Genomic DNA, 23,206 nt, shown 5'->3' on the forward strand with positions numbered 1-23,206 from the left:
AGCAACAACAAAAGCAAAACGGAAATAATATGAACCTGAAAAACAAACCAAAAACAAAAACAAAATCATGTGTATATATACCATCAAGTGATTACGTCGTAATGCTGACGTCGTTTTACATTTTCTATAGATAGAGAAACAGCAAAAAACGGAATCTAGATGAATACGCAAAATATACAAGAGATTCAGTGAAAACAAAATAACCAAAAAAACGACAAAATTCACATATACACACGCACGTGCCATACAAAGTAATAAATGCTGTATAATAAAATGTAAAAAAAAGAGAGCAAAACTTTACAGAGAAAAATAACAACATTGAAAAGTGTATAGGAAATTTTCTACACCTACAAAATACAACTCAATATAAAGTACTTCTAGTGAATCCTCATTATTTAAGGCTGTTTTTAGTGAAAAATCGGCGTGCTGGAGCTGCAGAGTTTAAACGTGCGCCTGAGGGTTTTGCAACCTTCCACAGGTGTTTATAAAATATTCCTAAATGTTGTAAATATTTTTGTTTGTGTTTCGTGTGTATTTTATGTTTATCTCATTCAACATTCATCTCATTAACCTTGAAGAACAAAAAACATGTAAAGATTTTACAAAGTTATATTCAAAAAAATTTCCAGGATTTTACATTTTTAAGAATTCGCAGCAAACAAGTCATACAATTCAATTTTTTTGTTTTGGAAAAAAAATATAACATAGCCATAAAATGCGCAATCGTTTGGCTTCATTGATTGTGGTTAAACAAGAACCTCCATCGTCCAATACTTTAGTAACTCTGGAAAATTCTCTTAATACGCATTTACCTTATGGGACCAATGAAATCAATAATAACATCAATAATAATAATTTTAATCCTAATAATGCATCGGAGGAATTGAATGCCGCTGCCACGATATCCATAAAATCTGAAACAAATCTCTATGAAATCAATAACAATCATTTACATCATAGTGACAATTATAATTTTCCCCTCTCGGCGAATTCCAATCACAAACAATCACAATCCCCAATAACATCGGCGGCATCAAATCCTCCTAATCTCATATATCCTTGCCGCAATCTATTTCCCGATGGCTGTGATATATCACATCACGGCCATCATAATAATTGTTCGAATTATTATTATAATTTAAATGATACACCATCGCCTGTTACACCACCCTATGCCACATCACAGGGTGAGAAATTTGTTTTAAAATCAGAACCATTATCCTATGACCATTCGGTATTGGATGTGGTAGCTGCTGCAGCAGCAGCCTCAGCAACGTCCCCAGATAATTTGTGGTGTTTAAGCAATTTTACTTATCGCAAGCAGTTGGGCAACTTCAATGTGACCTCATCATCACCGGATCATAGTTTCCCTAATACGAATTGTATGTATACATTTTTGTTAATTTTTTTTTAATATTTTATTATTTTTTGTATGTTATGGTGGTGGTAGTTTTTATTATAAAAAACTGAATAAAAAAATATATAAATATTTATAGGTAGAATTTTCCGATAATTGCAGTTCCCCAATTTTTTGATCGTTTTAATAATGCCTCAAAAACATTTATAGAATTAAAATTTTTCAAGAAATAAAAAATCCATAAAAGTTTTTTTATTTCTATAGAATTTTTTTATCAACATTTTATTTCAATAGAAACTTTTGTCAACATTTTATTTCTTCAGAAAATTTTGCAATATTTTATTTCTATCGAAAATGTTCTCAAAATTTTATTTCCATAGAAAATTTTGTCAAAATTTTATTTCTATAGAAAATGTTCTCCAAATTTTATTTCTATAGAAAATATTGTTAAAATTTTGTTTCATTAGAAAATGTTTTAAAAATTTTATTTCTGTAGAAAATTTTGTCAAAATTTTTTCTATACAAAATTTTGTGAAAATTTTATTTCCATAGAAAATTTTGTCAAAATTTTATTTATATAGAAAATTTTCTGAAAATTTTATTTCTATAGAAAATTATGTCATATTTTTTTTATATCCAATTTTGTCAAAGTTTTATTTCAATAGAAACTTCTGGTCAACATTTTATTTCTATAGAAAATTTTGTGAAAATTTTATTTCCCTAGAAAATTTTAGCAAAATTTTATTTGTATAGAAAATTTTCTGAAAATTTTATTTCCAAAGAAAATTTTGACAAAATGTTATTTCTATAGAAATTTGCCAAAAAATGGAATGGTTTAGAAGTTGTTGACAATCCGAAATTTTGCGAATTCGTAAACCAGAGCATAGAGGATGGTCAAAGCTTTACTTCTTTGTCAAAATAGTATTTCTATCGAAAATTTTGTCAACATTTTAATTATGTAGAAAATTGTCTCAATATTTTATTTCCATAACAAATTTTCTAAAAATTTTATTTCTTTAGAAAATTTTATTTCTACTGAAAATTTTATCAAAATTTCATTTTTATAGAAATTTTTGTCAAAATTTCATTTTTATAGAAATTTTTGTCAAAATTTCATTTTTATAGAAATTTTTGTCAAAATTTTATTTCTATAGAAAATTATGTCATATTTTTTTATGGACAATTTTGTCAAAGTTTTATTTCAATAGTCAATGGTCAACATTTTATTTCTATAGAAAATATTGTGAAAATTTTATTTCCATAGAAAATTTTGGCAAAATTTTATTTCTATAGAAAATTTTCTGAAAATTTTATTTCCATAGAAATTTTTGGCAAAATGTTATTTCTATAGAAATTTTTCTGAAAATTTTATTTCTGTAGAAAATATTCCCCCATGTTCCGGTTTACGAATTCGCAAAACGCAAAATTTTTCACCACCTCTATTTTCCGAACCACAAAGATATATAATACGAATTTTTCACCCACCGTTCTTATGAGTAAGGAAATTAATTTAGAGAAATTTCTTCGCAAAAAATGAAATGGTTCAGAAGTTATTGACAATCCGAAATTTTGGGTTTTGCGAATTCGTAAACCAGAACATAGAGGGTGGTCAAAGTTTTACTTCTTTGTCAAAATTTTATTTCTATCGAAAATTTTTTCAACATTTTAATTATGTAGAAAATTGTCTCAATATTTTATTTCCATAGAAAATTTTCTAAAAATTTTATTTCTTTAGAAAATTTTGTCAAAATTTTATTTCTACTGAAAATTTTATCAAAATTTTATTTTTATAGAAATTTTTGTCAAAATTTCATTTTTGTAGAAATTTTTGTCAAAATTTCGTTTTTATAGAAAATGAAATTTCTATAGAAAATTTTGTCAAAATTTTATTTCTGTAGAACATTTTGTCAAAACTTAATTTTTACAGAAATTTTTGACCAAATTTTATTTCTGTAAAAAAATTTTGTCAAAATTTTATTTCCATAGAAAATTTTATTTCAATAGAGAATTTTATTGCAATAGAGAATTTTGTCAAAATTTAATTTCGTCTATTTTTTTCTATAAATTTTGTCAAAGTTTTATTTCAATTGAAATTTTTGGTCAATATTTTTTTCTATAGAAAATTTTATCTCCATAGAAAATTTTGTCAAAATTTAATTTTTTTAGAAAATTTTGTGAAAATTTTATTTCCGTAGAAAATTTTGTCAAAACTTTATTTTTATAGAAATTTTTGACCAAATTTTATTGCTGTAAAAAATTTTTGTCAAAATTTTATTTCCATAGAAAATTTTATTTCACTAGAGGATTTCGTCAAAATTTTATTTTCCTTAGAAAATTTTGTCAAAATTTTATTTCGTAAATTTTTTTCTATAGAAAATTTTGACATATTTTTTCAAAGTTTTATTTCAATTGAATTTTTTGGTCAATATTTTTTTCTATAGAAAATTTTATCTCCACAGAAAATTTTGTCAAAATTTTATTTCTATAGAAAATTTTGTGAAAATTTTATTTCCGTGGAAATTTTGTCAAAACTTTATTTTTATAGAAATTTTTGACCAAATTTTATTTCTGTAAAAAATTTTTCTCAAAATTTTATTTCCATAGAAAATTTTATTTCAATAGAGAATTTTATTTTAATAGAGAATTTTGTTAAAATTTTATTTTCCTTAGAAAATTTTGTCAAAATTTTATTTCGTCAATTTTTTTTTTTCTGTAGAAAATTTTGACAATTTTTTTTTTATGGAAAATTTTGTCAAAGTTTTATTTCAATTGAAATTTTTGGGCAATATATTTTTCTATAGAAAATTTTGTCAAAATTTTATTTCTATAGAAAATTTTGTGAAAATTTTATTTCCGTAGAAAATTTTTTATTTTCATAGAAAATTTTGTCAAAATTTTGTTTCTATAGAACATTTTCTGAAAATTTTATTTATATGGAAAATATTGTCAAAGTTTTATTTCTTTGTCAAGATTTTATTTCTGGAGAAAAGTTTTTAAAAATTTCATTTTTATTGAAAATGTTCTCAAAATTTTATTTCTAAGAAAATTATGTCAGAATTTTATTTCGATGGAAAATTTTGTCACAATTTTATTTACATAGAAAATTGTGACAAAATATTTTTTTTTCATGAAAAATTTCATCAAATTTCAATAGAAAATTTCGTCAAATTTCTATGGAGAATTTCGTCAATTGTTTTTCTATAGAAAATTTTGTCAAAAGAATTTTATTCAAAATTTTATTTCAATAGAAATTTTTAGTCAACAGTTTATTTTTTTTTAGAAAATTTTGTGCAAATTTTATTTCCATGTCAATGACAAAATTTTATTTCTATAGACAATTTTGTCAAAATTTTATTTCTATAGAAAATGTTTTAAGTATCTGTTAGTTGGAGAGGAATATTTTGAAAAATCTACCAAAACATCAAGAATCTACCAAACAGTAACAACCGTGTGCAACCGTGACCATGGTGCGTATTATTTTTTAAAAGAATTCTTAGTTCCTAGAATGCGTATAAGTAATATGAATCGATCAAATATATACTGGACGACTAGGGAGGGCAGACGAGTATAACAGAGTAGATGCAAACACTGACATAGAATGAGGGCGAAAACATGTGATTGTACCCCACAAAGGGAAGCTTGGCCTATAATAAAATTCATGGACGTCTCAAGGAGAAAAGTATGAGTATCGAGGTGGTATGTGTGTCACTTATAGTACAACAAATGCTTTGGAAGTGACCGTCACATCTCCCTTTTTTTGAAGATACACAATTTAATATAATCTAATCGGTTTGACAAATTAAAATGAAGCAGTGGCTCCAAGTGATCCATTGTAGAAAATGAGTGAACCATCAAGTGGGATGTATTCGTTCCATAAAAAGAATCATCCCAACTGTTGGCAAAAGGTTTTCGGTGATGAATTGAATGATATTCTCCTCATTCGCGAGAACCAAAAAATACTAGGATGTCAGTTATAGACAATACGGACAAACTATTAACATTTATATGATCGGAAAAAAACTAAAAAGGAAATTAAATTACTATTTAGCCAGGTCAGAGCCCATATATACTAGAGCAATTGAGGTATTAAAAAATTGAACATGTTCCAAATATATGGAAATTGACATATGGCTCATTTTTAGTGACTTCTTTTTGTCTTTGGGATTTTATAAAAAAGAGAAACGACATGGACCACGAAACATTTCTTTAATGGACTTAATAAAACTGCCATAAACAAACACAAATGTTATAAACAAAGTTAAAGAATAGACTCACAGAAAATAAATATCAACAAAATTTTTCCATTTAAAATTTTACTTGGATTTTTAAAAATATTAATACTTTAAATTATAAAGAAATTTAAATTTATTCTACTAGTTTAGGTAACAAACAAACAATCACAAAAATTATACTTTAAAATGATACTATCCGTGATATATTATGGTTGAAGAAATGCAAATTAAAAATTAATTGGATCAATTTATTTCGCGGTAGAAGAAAAAAATAGTATTCTGTGCTTTTTTGCTGGGCTACACAGACAAAAATATATAAATTTTAAAAAATATTCATTAAAAATTAATTGAACCAAAAAATTTTTTTAATTGAAAAAAAAAATTAGTTATACTACTTAATTTTATAAATGCTATTAATAAAACAAAAAATTAATAATCACAAAAAGTAGTGTTAACAATCAAAATTTAATAAAATAATAAAAATTTGGAATATTATATATAATTAATAAAATAAATTGGATTACGATTTGTACTAATTATACCGAATTAATTAGATTGCAATATCTTAGCAATTAACTTAAATAACCATGGCCATTGTTACGTATGATTGTTATGAATTCATGAACCCACCCCCAACAACCATACGCACCAGTGAACCCTAAACAAGATGACTCTTACGTATTTCTTGTATCCATGAGGAAATGCAATAGATTTTTACATATTTGTTAGTTGTATGTATTATTAAGAAAAAGAAGAAACATAAAACAACAAAGCTAGAACATATTGAAATTTTTTATACCTTAAGAAAATCGAACAACACCCATACTTACCGTCCCCACATAAACCCAAAACATATTAAGACAAAACAAAAAAACAAAAAAAAAAACCAAAACGACCCAAACTATTTCTATAAATATTGGCTCATATCATCGACGAGCAAAAATTCTCGTGATTTGCAATTACCATAAATATTGCAAAAACAACGATAACAACAAACAGTGCCATTGAATTCACGTGGTTATTATTTTTAAGCCCCCACCGACAACAAAAACACAAATCGTTGATGAATCGGTCTTCGCAATGGCAACGACGCTGCACAAAACTATTACGCCAATAAATAAAGACAAATAAGAACCTGTGTATAGTCTATGCAATTAGAAAATATTTGCAAAAGGTACAATAAAAGAAAATTTTATAAATTTACCTTATGATTATGTATTAACAAAAAAAAAAAAACAAGAAAGTAAAACAAAACATTTCCCTTATACCTTAAAAATGTATCTATCTTGGCAAAATAAGCCGACAAACTTGATGAAAGAAATGCATCATCATTGATTATCATGAGTAGAGATTTACCCATGGCGACATAATTATTGTTTAATTCAATAATTGGCAATAACATCTTGATGAATATATATCGAATATATTTTTATTCTATTTCTAAAGGCATTCATTGCCATCTTAGCATTGAGGAAGCAGGCAAAACGAAAACAACTCAAATTTATTATGACAAACAATTGCGATACACAGAAATTGACGCAGGTGTTTTTCCTCAAATACTATGTCATCATCTGATTTTCAATCGTAATAACCAAGAGTAAATACTATATTATCGATGGCTTAATAGACGAAAAGGACTAACTTGAGTTTTCGCTACTTTAAAGGAGATAGAAATAACTCACAAAAATTCCTCAAATATTAATACAAAATATATATCTAAATTATTATTATCACAAAACGGTAATAATTTTTTTCTCTTTAAAAAATGTTTTATTTTTTTTTCTTCTGATATATTTTTTTCTGATATTTTTCTTTCAGAAGATTTAAAAACTAATATTAAAAAAAAATACGTATTAGAAAGTTTTTCTATTAAGTCATCGCTATGCATTTGTATATGTGTTCACCTAATATTCAATACCATGCCAACTGATTTTGCCCACTTCCTTAGCAAGTAAAGATGTCATCATTTGATATGGGCTAAACACAAGCAGTCTCTACTATAACAATGACGTCTGTGCATGCTTTTCATTTCCATAGGTGGACAATTGAGGAAATGAAAAAATTATTTTCAGTATAAAGTGGATATTTTTGTTCACAACTGAATATCATTGAAAGCATTGAAAATCAATGCAACTTTATTCTTAAAGGACCGAACATACAATCCGATGATATTAGATTACATTTGGTTTTATTTTGTAAAAGTCTCAACATTTAATTTCTATAGAAAACTTTATCAAAATTTTATTTCTATAGAAAATTTTGCCAAATTTTATTTCTATAGAAAATTTTATCAAAACTGCATTTCTATAGAAAATTTTGTCAAAATTTTATTGCTATAGAAAATTTTGTCAAAATTTTATTTCTATAGAAAATTTTGTCACAATTTTATTACTATAGAAAATTTTGTCACAATTTTATGTCTGTAAAAATTTTTTTCAAAATTTTATTTCTATAGAAAATTTTGTCAAAATTTTATTTCTATAGAAAGTTTTGTCAAAATTTTATTGCTATAGAAACTTTTGTCAAAGTTTTTTTTCTATAGAAAATTTTGTCAAAATTCTATTGCAATAGAAATTTTGTCAAAATTTTATTTCTATAGAAAATTGTGACAAAATTTTAGTCCAAACGCAATTTCGTCAAAATTTTTTATTTCTTTAAAAAGTTTTTCAAAATTTTATTTCTGTACAAAATTTTGTCAAAATTTTATTTCTATACAAAATTTAATTTCTATAGAAAAATTTGTAAAAATTGTATTTCTATAGAAAATTTTGTCAAAATTTTATTTCTATAGAAAATTTTGTCAAAATTTTATTTCTATAAAAAATTTTGTCAAAATTTTATTTCAATAGAAAATTTTGTCAAAATTTTTTATTTCTTTAGAAAATTTTTCAAAATTTTATTTCTATACAAATTTTCATTTCCATAGAAAAAATATTTAAAAATTGTATTTATATAGAAAATTTTGTCAAAATTTTATTTCCATAGAAAATTGTGTCAAAATTTTATTTCTATAGAAAATTGTCTCAAAAATTTATTTCTATATAAAATTTCTCAAAATTTTCTTTCTATAGAAAAAATTGTCAAAATTGTATTTATATAGAAAATTTTGTCAAAAATTTTTTTATATAAAATATTTAGTAAACATTTTATTTCTATAATTTTTTTAAATTCTATTTCTATACAAATTTGTTTTCAAAAGTTTATTTCTATAGACAGTTTTATCAAAATTTTCTTTCTATAGAAAATTTTATGAAAACTGTATGTATATCGAAAATTTAATCACAATTTTATTTCTTTAGTAAATTTTATCAAAATTTTATTTCTCGAATTTATATTTTTTTCTCGAAATTTTATTTCTATTGAAAATTTTGTCACAATTCAATTTCTACAGAAAATTGTTTTAAAAACTTTATTTCTATAGCAAATTTTGTCAACATTTTATTTCTATAGAAAATTTTGTCAAAAGTTTATTTCTATAGAAAATTTTGTCACAATTTTATTTCTATCGAAAATTTTGTCAAAATTTTATTTCTATAGAAAATTTTGTCAAAATTTTATTTCTATAGAAAATTTTGTCAAAATTTTATTTCTATAGAAAATTATGTCGAACTTTTATTTCTATAGAAAATTATGTCAAAATTTTATTTCTATAAAAATTTGTTTCAAAATTTTATTTCTATAAAAATTTGTTTCCAAATTTATTTTGTCAATAAAATTGTGTCAAAATTTTATTTCTATAGAAAATTTTCTCAAAAATTTATTTCTATAGAAAATTTTCTCAAAAATTTATTTCTATAGGAAATTTTCTCAAAAATTTATTTCTATAGAAAATTTTTGTCAAAATTTCATTTCTATAGAAAATTTTGTCAAAATTTTATTTCTATACAATATTTCATTTCTATAGAAAACTTTGTAAAGATTGTATTTATATAGAAAATGTTGTCAAAATTTTATTTCTATATAAAATTTTGTGAAAATTTTATTTCTATAGATAATTTGGTCAAAATTTTATTTCTGTAGAAAATTTTGTCAAAATTTTATATCTATAGAAAATTTTGTTAAAATTTTATTTCTATGGAAAATTTTGACAAAATTTTATTTCTAGAGAAAATTGTGTAAAATTTTATTTCTATAAAAAATTTTCTCAAAAATTTATTTCTATAGAAAATTTTGTCAAAATGTAATTTCTATAGAAAATTTTGTCAACATTTTATTTCTATAGAAAATTTTGTCAATATTTGATTTCTATTGAAAATTTTTTCAAAATTTTATTTGTATAGAAAATTTTGCCAAAATTTTATTTCTATAGAAAATTTTGTAAAATTTTTATTTCTATAGAAAATTTTGGTAAAAATTTATTTCTATAGAAAATTTTATCAAAATTTTATTTCTATTGAAAATTTTGTCAAAATTTTATTTCTGTAGAAAATTTTATCAAAATTGTAATTCTATAAAAAATTTTGTCAAAATTTTTTTCTATATAAAATTTATGAACATTTTATTTCTATAGAATATTTTGTCAAAATTTTATTTCTATGGAAGATTTTGTCAAAATTTTATTTCTATAGAAAATGTTGCCAATATTTTATTTCAAACGAAAAATATTTGAAAATTTTATTTCTATAAATTTTTTTTCAACATTTTATTTCTATGTAGTATCCCTTTGCAAAATTTACCAAAGCATCAAAAATTCTACAAATCTACCAAACAACTGTGGTACCAATGCGTTTATGTTTCATCGACTGTCATGGAAGGAGAAACTCCATAGAATTGTAATTAAACTCTGTTGAACGGTGATCTGACTCAGCTTCACGGTTGCGCTTGTTGTCTGGAATGAGCCATTGCTTTCTCATCTAGAAAACTTCGTTACAGATTTACTCAACATGATCTCGCATTGGCGGCTTGAGATCATGGATTTTTGTCACTTTATCCTTCTTGGTAGCATTTCCCGTGGTAACTGGACGTTGATAATCAAAGCACATTGAAGTTTTTCGTAGCCATCTAGAGTGAGCAAAAAATCTTGTCTTTTTTTGTTATTTCTAGAAAACTTGAAAATATTACAAAACCGGTGTTTTTAAAGCAAAATAACCGGCATAACCGGTTCAACCTGTTTTACTGACAATCGTTAAACCACTAAGCACTTTAGTGCACTTTGAACTAAAACCCGAAAATCGGTTTTGAAGTGCTGAAAATGCTGGTTATAACAGTCCACCGACGAAGAGGTTTTCAACAAAACCGAATATCGGTGCAAAAAATGAAACCAGTTCACCGATGTTTATCCAGCGTTGTTGATCACTCTATAACCCTCGAAGGACAAAGGTCACAGAAGCTCACAAAATTAGTGAATGGCATTTGTGGACATCGGCCAGATCGACCGGATTTTTAATTTTTGTCACTTTGTACTGGGAATTATATTTTAAGGCTAAGTATTTATCCGATCAACCATGCTAAACTACACGGAAAAAAATATTGTTTATCTTAAAGGATCCAATCAATTTTTAATACAAATGTCTTCACATAAATGATACTTTCAATCACCAAAGTCAATTAAAAAATTAATTGATACAATTAATTGTTCTGATTGATTTTTGTTTTAATTTAAAAAATTTTTGAACCAAGTAAATTTTTAATTGAATATTTTTTAAAATTCAAATAAAATTTTAATTGGAATAAATGTGGTGAGATCTTTTTCTGCGTACTTTACGTCGTATTAATTATTATTATTTGTTAATGTTTGGGGAAAAAAATTCAAATTGCATTACCTAACGGACACACTGTTCATCAGCACATTTAAATAACGTAATTATCGCCGTATCAAAATTCGGCATATATATCAAACAAATAAAGAGAAAATTTAGTTATTTTTCTTTGCTTATGATGTCGATTGCATGAAGATACCATATATAAATTTGCATGTATTTGAGAAATAATTTTCTTCCTCATTATCAGTTTGCTTGCCACCATTAATTTCTCTATTATCTTCAATGGTTATTGCGACCAGACATTGGCCTCTAGTCTCGTTGATTGTCTTGTGGTTGAGGGGGGCCTAACACAAAAACACTACATGTCCTAAGTATCCAAACAGTCATCCTCCATCTGCTCATTGACTTATGGGCCACAATCGTTGTGGATGGATGATGCTAATGTTTATTTTAAGATATATTTGTGACGAAATCTTTTATAAAAATCCTGAATGTCGTCATTGTCATCCTCATCATTATCTCAATCAATTACATATTTAACTTTTGTCGTTTTTCTCTCTCTCTGTTTGATATGCTATGTACGTTAATCAATTTTACAATAGTGGCCATATGTTGCTCAAGAGGATGAAAATAGCATTATTATCGATACTATTATAATTGTGAAATGTTTATAGAGATGGGAAGGAATTTAATTTAATTTTATGTTTAAGCAGGAAAGCATTTTAAGGTCTAAGTTGTCCAAGTAAATATAATATATCAAAAATTTCAATTTTTCAAAAATGTTTTTATATAATTTCATGTTATGTAGATGTGAGCTCACTGAGTAGCTTTTAATATTCCGGGTAAAACTGTTTCTTTCTTCGTATTTTTTAAATTTATTTCTAAAAAATAGAAATATATTAATTTCAAAATTATACTAATTTCAATTACGGTCTTCATTAAATTTAAATAATATGAAAAGAGGAAAATATAATTTTTTTTAATAATTATATTTCTATAGACAATTTTGTCAAAATTTTATTTTAATAGAAAATTTCGTCAAAATTTTATTTCTATAGAAAATTTTTTCAAAATTCCTTTATCAGTTTCTAGTACCGTCAAGATTCATTCAGATTGTATTTGTTAAAAATTTTTCAAAATTTTATTTCTATAGAAATTTTTGTCAAAATTTTATATCTATAGACAAATTTGTCAATATTTTATATCTATAGACTAATTTGTCAAAATTTTATTTCTACAGAAAAATTTTTTTCTATATAAAATTTTTCCAAAATTCCTTTATCAGTTTCTAGTACCGTCAAGATTGTATTTGTTAAACATTTTGCAAATTTTATTTCTATAGAAGTTTTTGTCAAGATTTTATTTTTATAGAATTTTTTTTTTTTCAAAATTTTATTTCTATAGGCAAATTGGTCAATATTTTATATCTATAGACAAATTGTCAAAATTTTATTTCTATAGAAAATTTGGTCAACATTTTTTTCTATAGAAAATTTGGTCTATAGAAAATTTTGTCAAATTTTTATTGTAAAAAGTGTATTTTTATAGCAAATTTTGTCAATATTTTATTTCTATAGAAAATTTTTTCAAAATTCCATTATCAGTTTCTAGTACCGTTAAGATTCATTCAGATTTTATCTGTTAAAAATTTTGCAAAATTTTATTTCTATAGAAATTTTTGTCAAAATTTTATTTTTATAGAAATTTTTGCCAAAATTTTATTTCTATAGGCAAATTTGTCAATATTTTATATCTATAGACAAGTTTGTCAAAATTTTATTTCTATAGAAAATTTTGTCAAAATTTTATTTCTGTATTTATTTTCGGAATTACCACATTCCTCATCAGCATCCTCTACTTGCAGCAAAACTATCAACCAATTATCAGAATAACCTTAACCTCTGTTGGTTAAGATATACTTGTAGTTTAGTCAATGTATGGTTTTAAGCTGAAATAAAAAAAAAAAACAATATTTTATTTATATAGAAAATTTTGTCAAAATTTTATTTCTATAGAAAATTTTTTCAAAATTTTATTTTATAGAAAATTTTTTCAAAATTCTTTTATCAGTTTATAGTACCGTTAAGATTCATTCAGATTGTATTTGTTAAAAATTTTGCAAAATTTTATTTCTATAGAAATTTTTGTCAAAATTTTATTTCTATAGGCAAATTTTTCAATATTTTAAATCTATAGGCAAATTGTCAAAATTTTATTTCTATAGAAAATTTTTTTCTAAATTTTATTTCTATAGAAATTTTTTTCTAAATTTTATTTCTATAGAAAATTTTTTCAAAATTCAGATTGTATTTGTTAAAAATTTTGCAATGTTTTTTATTTCTATAGAAAATTTTGTCAAAATTTTATTTCTATAGAAAATTTTGTCAAAATTTTATTTCTATAGACAAATTTGTCAAAATTTTATTTTTACAGCAAATTTTTTGTAAATTTTTTTTTTCTATAGAAAATTTTGTCAAAATTTTATTTCTGTAGAAAATTTTGTCAAAATTTTAGTACTATAGAAAATTTTTATTGTAAAAGTTTATTTCTATAGAAAATTTTGTCAATATTTTATTTCTATAGAAAATTTTGTCAACATTTTATTTCTATAGAATTTTTGTTATTCAAAAATTCCTTTATCAGTTTCTAGTACCGTCAAGTTTCATTCCGATTGTATTCGTTAAACAGTTCAAAAATTTTTTTCTTTCAATTTCTTGCATCATATGAAATCACGTTATAATTTCTGTTACTCAATATAATAACATTTATTTTGTTTAATTAAATTTCTGTAAATATCACAATATACTGTATAATTGTACGTATGGGAATGACATAGGAATGAAAAAATAATCATATGGACATTTAAGTCTGTTGTAAAATGTTTGGTGTTTATGTTGTGATATAATATCGATATCTTGAAACTCTTTAGGAATTTTGTGGTTAAAATTTTATTTGTTTTTTTTTCTTCGACTACTCAGAGAAAAATGCACGATAATGATATAAGAGTGAGAAGATGACAAGAAGGCGCTATGAAAAACTCTTCATTTCCATGGCGCCAATGTTCATTATTTATCTGGTATCTATTGTGTACTGGATGTAAAGAGACAATATTGCTATATAAAGGCAATGCCTTTATACGAGGGTTGACTTGTATAGTTCGGAATTGGACAACCCTAGTGTTGAAATCTGTCAACTGATAGCTCTATCGGAAAGCTTCACATTTATGATTTTTTTTTTGTAGGACATTTGTGGAAGTGCTTTTAATCTTATGCCTACAGAACAACTTTCAAGTTATTTTTTCTGGGATTTAAAATGACAATTTATTAGGTGTACGTTTGATTGTTTGAATTACAAATTTGCAATAGTTCAAGAGCTATAGTCGAAAAACGGGGAAAAACCAGTGGAAAAAAGTGGTATTTTTTCGACATTTTTGGAGGTTTGAGCATGAAGATGAAACTTTTCTTAATATATTCAGCAGTTTTGTTGGCCAAGTTTAGAGCTACAACTTTGCTGAAGACTGCGAAAAAACACATCATTTTTCGAGCTATGGCCATGCGACAAATAGAAGCAAATTGCAAAAAAGGGTTAAAAATCGAATTTTGCGAAAAATTTATATATGCTCATAAAAAACCGAATGGTAATCAATCTAGCAAAATTCAGAAATTATTTATTCTCCTCTCATCGAGTACATTCGATAATTTTCTTGACCACGTCGTCAGTGCATGAAATCGACCCACATTAATGTTCATAGTGTATGCATTGTCAGAAATAAAATCACAAGGAAATTTATTAAAGAAAAAAATTATTGTGAATATAAAAATCGTATAGCTCTATGTGTCATAAATACTATGACGCCTTTATTTCGACACATGTAGATGGGAATACACTAAAATAATGTCCATTAATATTCTCATGAAATTCAAAGACGTAAGAAATTAAATGCAACTGCAATATAACGTCAAAGATGTTTGGTTACGTTTGAATCAAGAATGGTGTCTCATGTGATTTAGTCCTATTAAATCATTTAATCGATATGACTCATATGAATCCACATTCTTGCCGTTGACATAACATTAAGAAAAAACTTATAATATGTCTCATCTCAATCACAGAAAAAAATATTGTCGTGAGGCCAAAGATTACATGTCCTTAAAACACCAATGGAAATTTTGCTTAGCATAGAAGACGCATTTCTCTGATATAAAGTTGTTTTTTCTTGTCCAAAAGTCGATAAACTTTTCAATGAAGTCTTTATATTTATATTTTATTCAACTTAAGTTGTCGTTAACACGTTTTTAAAGGACTTTAATAGCACATAAAGAAAAAAGCTAATAATACTAATAAATAAAATTTTTTTCCTAAAATCAAGTACGCAAAATCTAAATTTAAAGGAGAAATGTGCCCTAAAAGTATATTTACTATAATTTTCCTCCAAAATTTAGGTTTCTCATTGTATTCTTAAAAAATCACAAAAGGAACTTTGCTAATATATTGAATCGTTTATGAGATAAAGTATTTAAGTAATTTAGAAAAATGTAAAAAATCTGAAATTTTCCATTTTGAAATTTGAAAAACAACTGCGGGAATTGTACTTTAATTTTTATGCACAGTTTTATATATTGGCATAACCTTTCAGTATATTAACTAAAGGTTAAAATCCCTAACGCACTATACCACTCTTCTCCTGGTCTGACCGAAATGGGGACAAAAAGCCTTGAGGATAGCAAAACAATCATATCCATAAATTGGGTTAATTGACCGCTAAGTATACTTTAATATCGGATGAAAAACATATGCCTTGAAAGTCTTTCTAAAGGAACAAATTTAAAAGCACTTCCAAGTATGTCCTCTCAAAGATTTAAAGAACATCTTTAATTTATTTTTTTTTTCGATAATTTTTTTCATATAATTAAATTTTTATAACTCGTTTTTTCATAGTTTTAATAGGTAATTTGAACTTTTTTTGTTAAATTTTAAATAGGTTAAAAGTAGAGTAAGAATTAATAACATGGTAAAAATTTGCGAAGCTTTACAAAGATTTTCAGTTATACGTTAGCGTTAGAATGCATTACAAATCATAACAATATAAATCATAAAATTTCATTTCTATCGAAAATTTTATCAACATTTTATTTCTATGGAAATTTTGTCAATATTCAATATTTTATAGAAAATTTTGTCAAAATTTTATTACTTAGACAATTTTGTCAACATCTTATTTCTTAGAAAATTTTGTCAAAATTTTATTTCTATAGAAAATTTTGTCAACATTTTATTTCTATAGAAAATTTTGTAAAAATTATATTTTTATAGAAAATTTTGTCAAAATTTTATTTCTATCGAAAATTTTGTCAAAATTTTATTTCCATAGAAATTTTTTTCAAAATATTTTTTCTGAAGAAAATTTTGTCACAATTTTATTTCTATAGAAAATTTTGTCACAATTTTATTTCTATAGAAAATTTTGTCAAAGTTTTATTTCTATAGAACATTTTTTCAAAATTTTATTTCTATAGACAATTTTTCAAAATTTTATTTCTATAGAAAATTCTGTCAAAATTTTATTTCTATAGAAAATTTTGTCAAATTTTATTTCTATAGAAAATTTTGTCAACATTTTATTTCTATAGAAAATTTTGTCAAATTTTATTTCTATAGGAAATTTTGTAAAAATTATATTTCTATAGAAAATTTAGTCAAAATTTTATTTCTATAGAAAATTTTATCAAAATGTTATAGCCATAGAAAATTTTATCAACATTTTATTTCTGTGGAAATTTTGTGAAAATTTTATTTCTATAGAAAATTTTATCAAAACTTTTTTTCAAAAGAAAATTTTCTCAAATTTTTATTTCTGTGGAAATTTTGTCAAAATTTTATATCCATAGAAAATTTTATCAACATTTTATTTCTGTGGAAATTTTGTGAAAATTTTATTTCTATAGAAAATTTTATCAACATATTATTTCTATAGAAAATTTTGTAAAAATTATATTTCTGTAGAAAATTTTGTCAAAATTTTATTTCTATAGAAAATTTTTTCAAAATATTATTTCTGAAGAAAATTTTGTCAAAATTTTATTTCTATAGAAAATTCTGTCAAAATTTTATTTCTATCGAAAATTTTGTCAAATTTTATTTCTATAGAAAATTTTGTCAAAATTTTATTTCCAAAGAAAATTTTGTCGAAATTTTATTTCTATAGAAAATTTTGTCAAAACTTTTTTTTTTCAAACGAAAATTTTCTCAAATTTTTATTTCTGTGGAAATTTTGTCAACATTTTAGTTCTGAAGAAAAATGTGTCAACATTTTATTTCTATAGAAAATTTTTTCAAAATTTTATTTCTATAGAAAATTTTCTCAAAATTTTATTTCTATAGAAAATTTTTTCAAAATATTTTTATTGAAGAAAATTTGTCAAAATTTTATTTCTATAGAAAATTTTGTCAACATTTTATTTCTATAGAAAATTTATTTCTGTAGAAAATTTTGTCAAAATTTTATTTCTATAGAAAATTTTGTCAAAGTTTTATTTCTATAGAAAATTCTGTCAAAATTTTATTTCTATAGAAAATTTTGTCAAATTTTATTTCTGTAGAAAATTGTGTCAAAATTTTATTTCCAAAGAAAATTTTTGTCAAAATTTTATTTCTATAGAAAATTTTGTCAAATTTCTATTTCTGTGGAAATTTTGTCAACATTTTTATTTCTGTGGAAATTTTGTCAACATTTTATTTCAACAGAAAATTGTCTCAAAAATTTTGTAAACATTTTATTTCTGTAGAAAATTTTGTCAAAAATATGGTTTTTTTCTTTAAGCATTGTTGTTGTTTTTTTGATTTCAGCTTAAAACCATGCATTGGCTAAACTGCAAGTGTAGCTTCACCAACAGAGGAAAAGAATATTTGTCAAATTTATTTGGGCAAAGCCCTATAGGCTGCAAGATGGTTGGATGGACGAACGTTTCGGAATTACCACATTCCCCATCAGCATCCTCTACTTGCAGCAAAACTATCAACCAATTATCAGAATAAATTCAGGCAGTTCATTAAATGGACCACACTTGAACCTTCCGAAAAAAGTTTTTGAATGATAGCCGGCTTATTCAGAAATAAATTCGTCAAATTTTTGTCAAAATTTTATTTCTATAGAAAATTTTGTCAACATTTTATTTCTATAGAAAATTTTGTCAAAATTTTATTTCAAAGTAAATTTTTCTTAAATTTTTAGTTCTGTGGAAATTTTGTCAACATTTTACTTCAATGGAAATTTTGTAAAAATTTTATTTCTATCGAAAATTTTGACAACATTTTATTTCTATAGAAAATTTTGTCAAAATTTTTTTTCTATAAAGAATTTTGTCAAAATTTTGTAAAAATTTTATTTCTGTAGAACATTTTGTCAAAATTTTATTTCTATAGAAAATTTTGTCAAAATTTTATTTCTATAGAAAATTTTATCAACATTTTATTTCTGTGGAAATTTTTGCAACATTTTACTTCTATGGAAATTTTGGCAACATTTTATTTTTGTAGAAAATTTTGTCTAAATTATATTTCTATAGAAAATGTTGTCAACATTTTACTTCAAAGGAAATTTTTCTCAAATATTTATTTCTGTGGAAATTTTGTCAACATTTTACTTGTATGGAAATTTTGTAAAAATTTTACTTCTGTCGAAAATTTTGTCAACATTTTATTTCTATAGAAAATTTTGTCAAAATTTTATTCCTATAGAAAAGTTTGTCAAAGTTTTATATCCATAGAAAATTTTATCAATATTTTATTTCTGTGCAAATTTTGTAAAAATTTTATTTCTATGGAAAATTTTTGTCAAAATTTTATTTCTATAGAAGATTTTGTCAAAATTTAATTTCTATAAAGAATTTTGTCAAAATTTTGTAAAAATTTTATTTCTGTAGAAAATTTTGTCAAAATTTTATTTCTATAGAAAATTTTGTCAAAATTTTATTTATATAGCAAATTTTATCAAAATTTAATTTCTATAGAAAATTTTTTAAAATTTAATTCTATAGAAACTTTTATCAACAGTTTACTTCGATAGAAATTTTGTCAACAATTTACTTCTATGGAAATTTTGTAAAATTTTATTTTATTTTGTCAGAATTTTATTTCTATTTATTAAGTACCTCTTAGTTGGTACTACCAATTCATCATGAATTCTACCAATCTACCAAACAGTAAAAAATTTACCATTTTTTGTTGGATTCTACCAACTTTAGCAACCGTGATGACAAGCCCATATTCATCGCTTCTACGTCAATTTTTTTCACCACTTCCGGATCCAAGAAGGACATTTTCAGTATGTTTTTGGCGACGCTTTTCTTGTTGGGAAGTTAAATTAGCGGATGGGTCTACTGCAAAAAGATACATTTCTTCCAAATTTCCATCCGATATATCTTACTCTATTTGCTACTCTTACAAATTTGTACAATTTTGTTAAACATTTCTGGTTTAATAATAACTTTTCTTTTTTCTTATATCTTGTTCTTTTTGCAATAACAGGATTTGTTAAAGAATATTGGAAAACTTGTCTCTCCATACACAATTTAGTACTTGCCATTACTGTATTGACTTTACAATTCCTTGCAAATTTTCTCTTACCTTTCCTCATATTTTATTGATACGACACTACATATTCGAAAAGAAAAGAAAACACAAAAGATTATTTATTTTAAACCAAAAAAATAATAATAATAATGTACACTTGTATTTATGTCGTCATTGTTGGTTGGATGATTGTGTGTTATTTTTATTATTGTTGTTATTTTTTATATGCCTCCATATTGTCTTCTTCTTTCTCTCATGATGCTATAGTTTGTGTTGTTTGGACATAAGGCACGCTTTTTCAATGTATCTCACAACCCTCCTCCCCCAGACCCTCTTTATGCACACACACTGAACACACGTGTATGCAACAAAACTTAGAGCATTGGAAGCAAAAAAAAAACGATTTTAATGACGTGTGTATTTGGAATCTCTGAATAGAGAAGAGTACATATGAAGAGTATACATCTATGGGTTTGTGTGAGAGAGTATGTGAGAGTGATTTGTTATTTTGTTAGGTTTACACTTGCAGCGTCGATTTGGGTTGGATGCACGCAAGCATGTATTTATACACACACATCGGCACACACATCTTAAGGCTTTAATAATGGATGTTGCTAACTTTGTAACAGATTGCCATGACAGGCAAACAGGCAAGTTGGATTTCTCTATTCGCACTTTAAAACGGGAAAATAGGCCCCCTCTTCAATCACCTAAACTGGCAAACAATTGATGCTGACCGACGACAACAACAACAACTACCTATTACACGACAACTTTTCTTCGGTAGTTAAGTTCGCGCCTTTATTTAAGATTTTCCAAATATTTATTGTTTGATTATGCTCAATGGCCAAAGATTTTTCTTGTTGCATTGTGGGGGCAACGAAGAGTGGTGGTAATACTGATGGGTGATGTCTTTATTGTCTTAAGTAGTTTTTACTCTGGTGTCTTGCAAAAATCTAATCAAGTTATTGTTGCTGGGCTTCTGAGGAGAGAGTAAAGAGGAAAGAGAAGGTTGGGATTTTGAAACATTGACTCATAGGCATATACTCTATGTCTTATTGAGTATTAACTGTTGATTTACAATGACCAGTTTGATGTATGAACAATGAGGCGAAGAAAGAAATATGGAAGATTATTTGTTTCGCAGTTATTAAAAAAATATTTGCTGATTTTTTATGCAAATCATCTAGGCAGACCGTGGTGCGTACGAACAACATTAGAAGTACAAACACACATACACAAACATACATACCTCATACAATTATGATAGTCCTATTCAAGCATAGACTATTTATTTTGTTGATGTCTCACTGATATGAATGTCTGCAGATTGTATTCATTCGTTTTATATTATTTGCTACCATCATCAGATGGTGATGGATATGGGTGGATAGTTAAAGTGATTTCATCATAGGCTACTGTGCAATTGTTTCATAATTTAATTTGCAATGGGTTAGTTTGATTAACGGGACCTATTTGGTTAAAGACTTTTTGTATGTTTTTTTTTAACAATCAAGTTAGGTTAGGTGGCAGCCCGATGTATCAGGCTCACTTAGACTATTCAGTCCATTGTGATACCACATTGGTGAACTTCTCTCTTATCACTGAGTGCTGCCCAATTCCATGTTAAGCTCAATGATAAGGGACCTCCTTTTTATAGCCGAGTCCGAACGGCGTCCCACATGGCAGTGAAACCACTTAGAGGAGCTTTGAAACCCTCAGAAATGTCACCAGCATTACTGAGGTGGGATAATCCACCGCTGAAAAACTTTTTGGTGTTCGGTCGAAGCAGGAATCGAACCCGCGACCTTGTGTATGCAAGGCGGACATGCTAACCATTGCACCACGGTGGCTCCCAATCAAGTTAGAAGGAGTTAAAGTTCGTCTGAATCGAATATATGATAAATTAAACGAAATTGAGCCAATGAAATAAGTTTGTTAACATAACGACGTTTTTCGTTATAACGAATTTTTGGGCTAATCAATGAAACGTTTCATACTATTAACAAACATTTTCATTTTCTTAATGAGAATGTTTCGATATTTCGTATATATATGGAACTCATAAATGATCAATATAAAAATTCTTTATTTTTTATTCCTTCAAAGCTACACTTTTGAAACTGATTTAAAAGTAAGAATGAATAAATTGACAGCGTTCCAAAAGTTTTCTTAATACTCGCACATTTATTTTCTTTTCTCTTCAAATATCATTTTTTTTTTTTGGAATTCAAACCACTGTCCCAACATCATATCATCATCATTGAGTGTCATTAATGCATTCAATGTAATCCACATTGGGGTAATTCTATTTAAAACCAAAAGATAATTGCATACAATAGACATAAAAAAGTGGCTACTGTCGATTACCCTAAAACAACTCCATTAAAATTCCAGTAGCTAAAACAACACAGAAATCTTTCAATAAAGAGGTCTCAAAAACAACAAAAAAACAGAAACACAAGATACTTAAACCTCGATTCGTTATCTCGATTGTTGGGGCATTAAAACTGAAATCTCAACAAAGTCATCGACAACGCCACCGACATCCACATCAACGTCAAACATAAATGTAAATTAATAAGAAGCTCAAAAAATAAAAATAAAACTAACAATCAAATTCAGTATCTCCAATAACCCAACAACAGACCATTCGACAACAAACCATCCCCATGTATGCTTAGGGACCATTGAGGTGAAACAATAAAAATTAATTTCAAATTAAATTCACACCATATTTAAGGCATTATGCCATGATCTGCACACACCACATACAAACACCTCCAAGAGAGTAACAAAAGCAAAAGAAGCCTTAAGATAGAAATTCAAATAGAAAAAATGTGAGTTTCTCTTCAGCGCCACACCATTGAAGGTATACACTAAGAGAAAAGATAGATTAATTTTTTTATAGATACATAAATCGAAAAAAGAACAACAATAACAAGAAAAATCGGCCAGGCCCTCATTAGTTCGATATGAATTATCAATGGTTCTTACGATATGAATTATCTTACGATATAAATTATCAATTACGCATGGTAATTGGATAGCCAATTCTCACCCGGATGAGATGAATTGTGTTCCTTCATTGGGAGGATCGGTTTATATGGGAACAATATATATATTAATATGGAACGCTATGGAAATTTTTAATTAAACATTTTGTCCAAATTTTATTTCTATAGCAAATCATGTCAAAATTGTATTTCCATAGAAAATTTTGTCACAATTTTATTTCTATAGAAAATTTTGTAAAAATTTTATTTCTATAGAAAATTTTATCAAAATTGTATTTTTAGAGAAAATTTTCACAAAATTTTTATTTCTATAGACAATGTTGTCAA

At 25.2% G+C, this 23,206-nt stretch overlaps 1 protein-coding gene across 1 annotated transcript in view; it reads left to right on the forward strand.

The window, feature by feature from the left end:
- The first annotated feature begins 502 nt into the window (after positions 1 to 502).
- Positions 503 to 23,206, forward strand: part of LOC142226609 (putative nuclear hormone receptor HR38) — a 220,655-nt gene continuing 197,951 nt past the window's right edge. The window contains exon 1 of the mRNA XM_075296702.1: positions 503 to 1,382. Coding sequence (XP_075152817.1) covers positions 716 to 1,382 — 667 coding nt within the window. The 5' untranslated portion in view covers positions 503 to 715. The remainder of the gene's footprint in view (positions 1,383 to 23,206) is intronic.

The sequence above is a fragment of the Haematobia irritans genome, chromosome 2 (genome assembly GCF_050003625.1).
Source record: "Haematobia irritans isolate KBUSLIRL chromosome 2, ASM5000362v1, whole genome shotgun sequence".
Classification (NCBI taxonomy): domain Eukaryota; kingdom Metazoa; phylum Arthropoda; class Insecta; order Diptera; family Muscidae; genus Haematobia; species Haematobia irritans.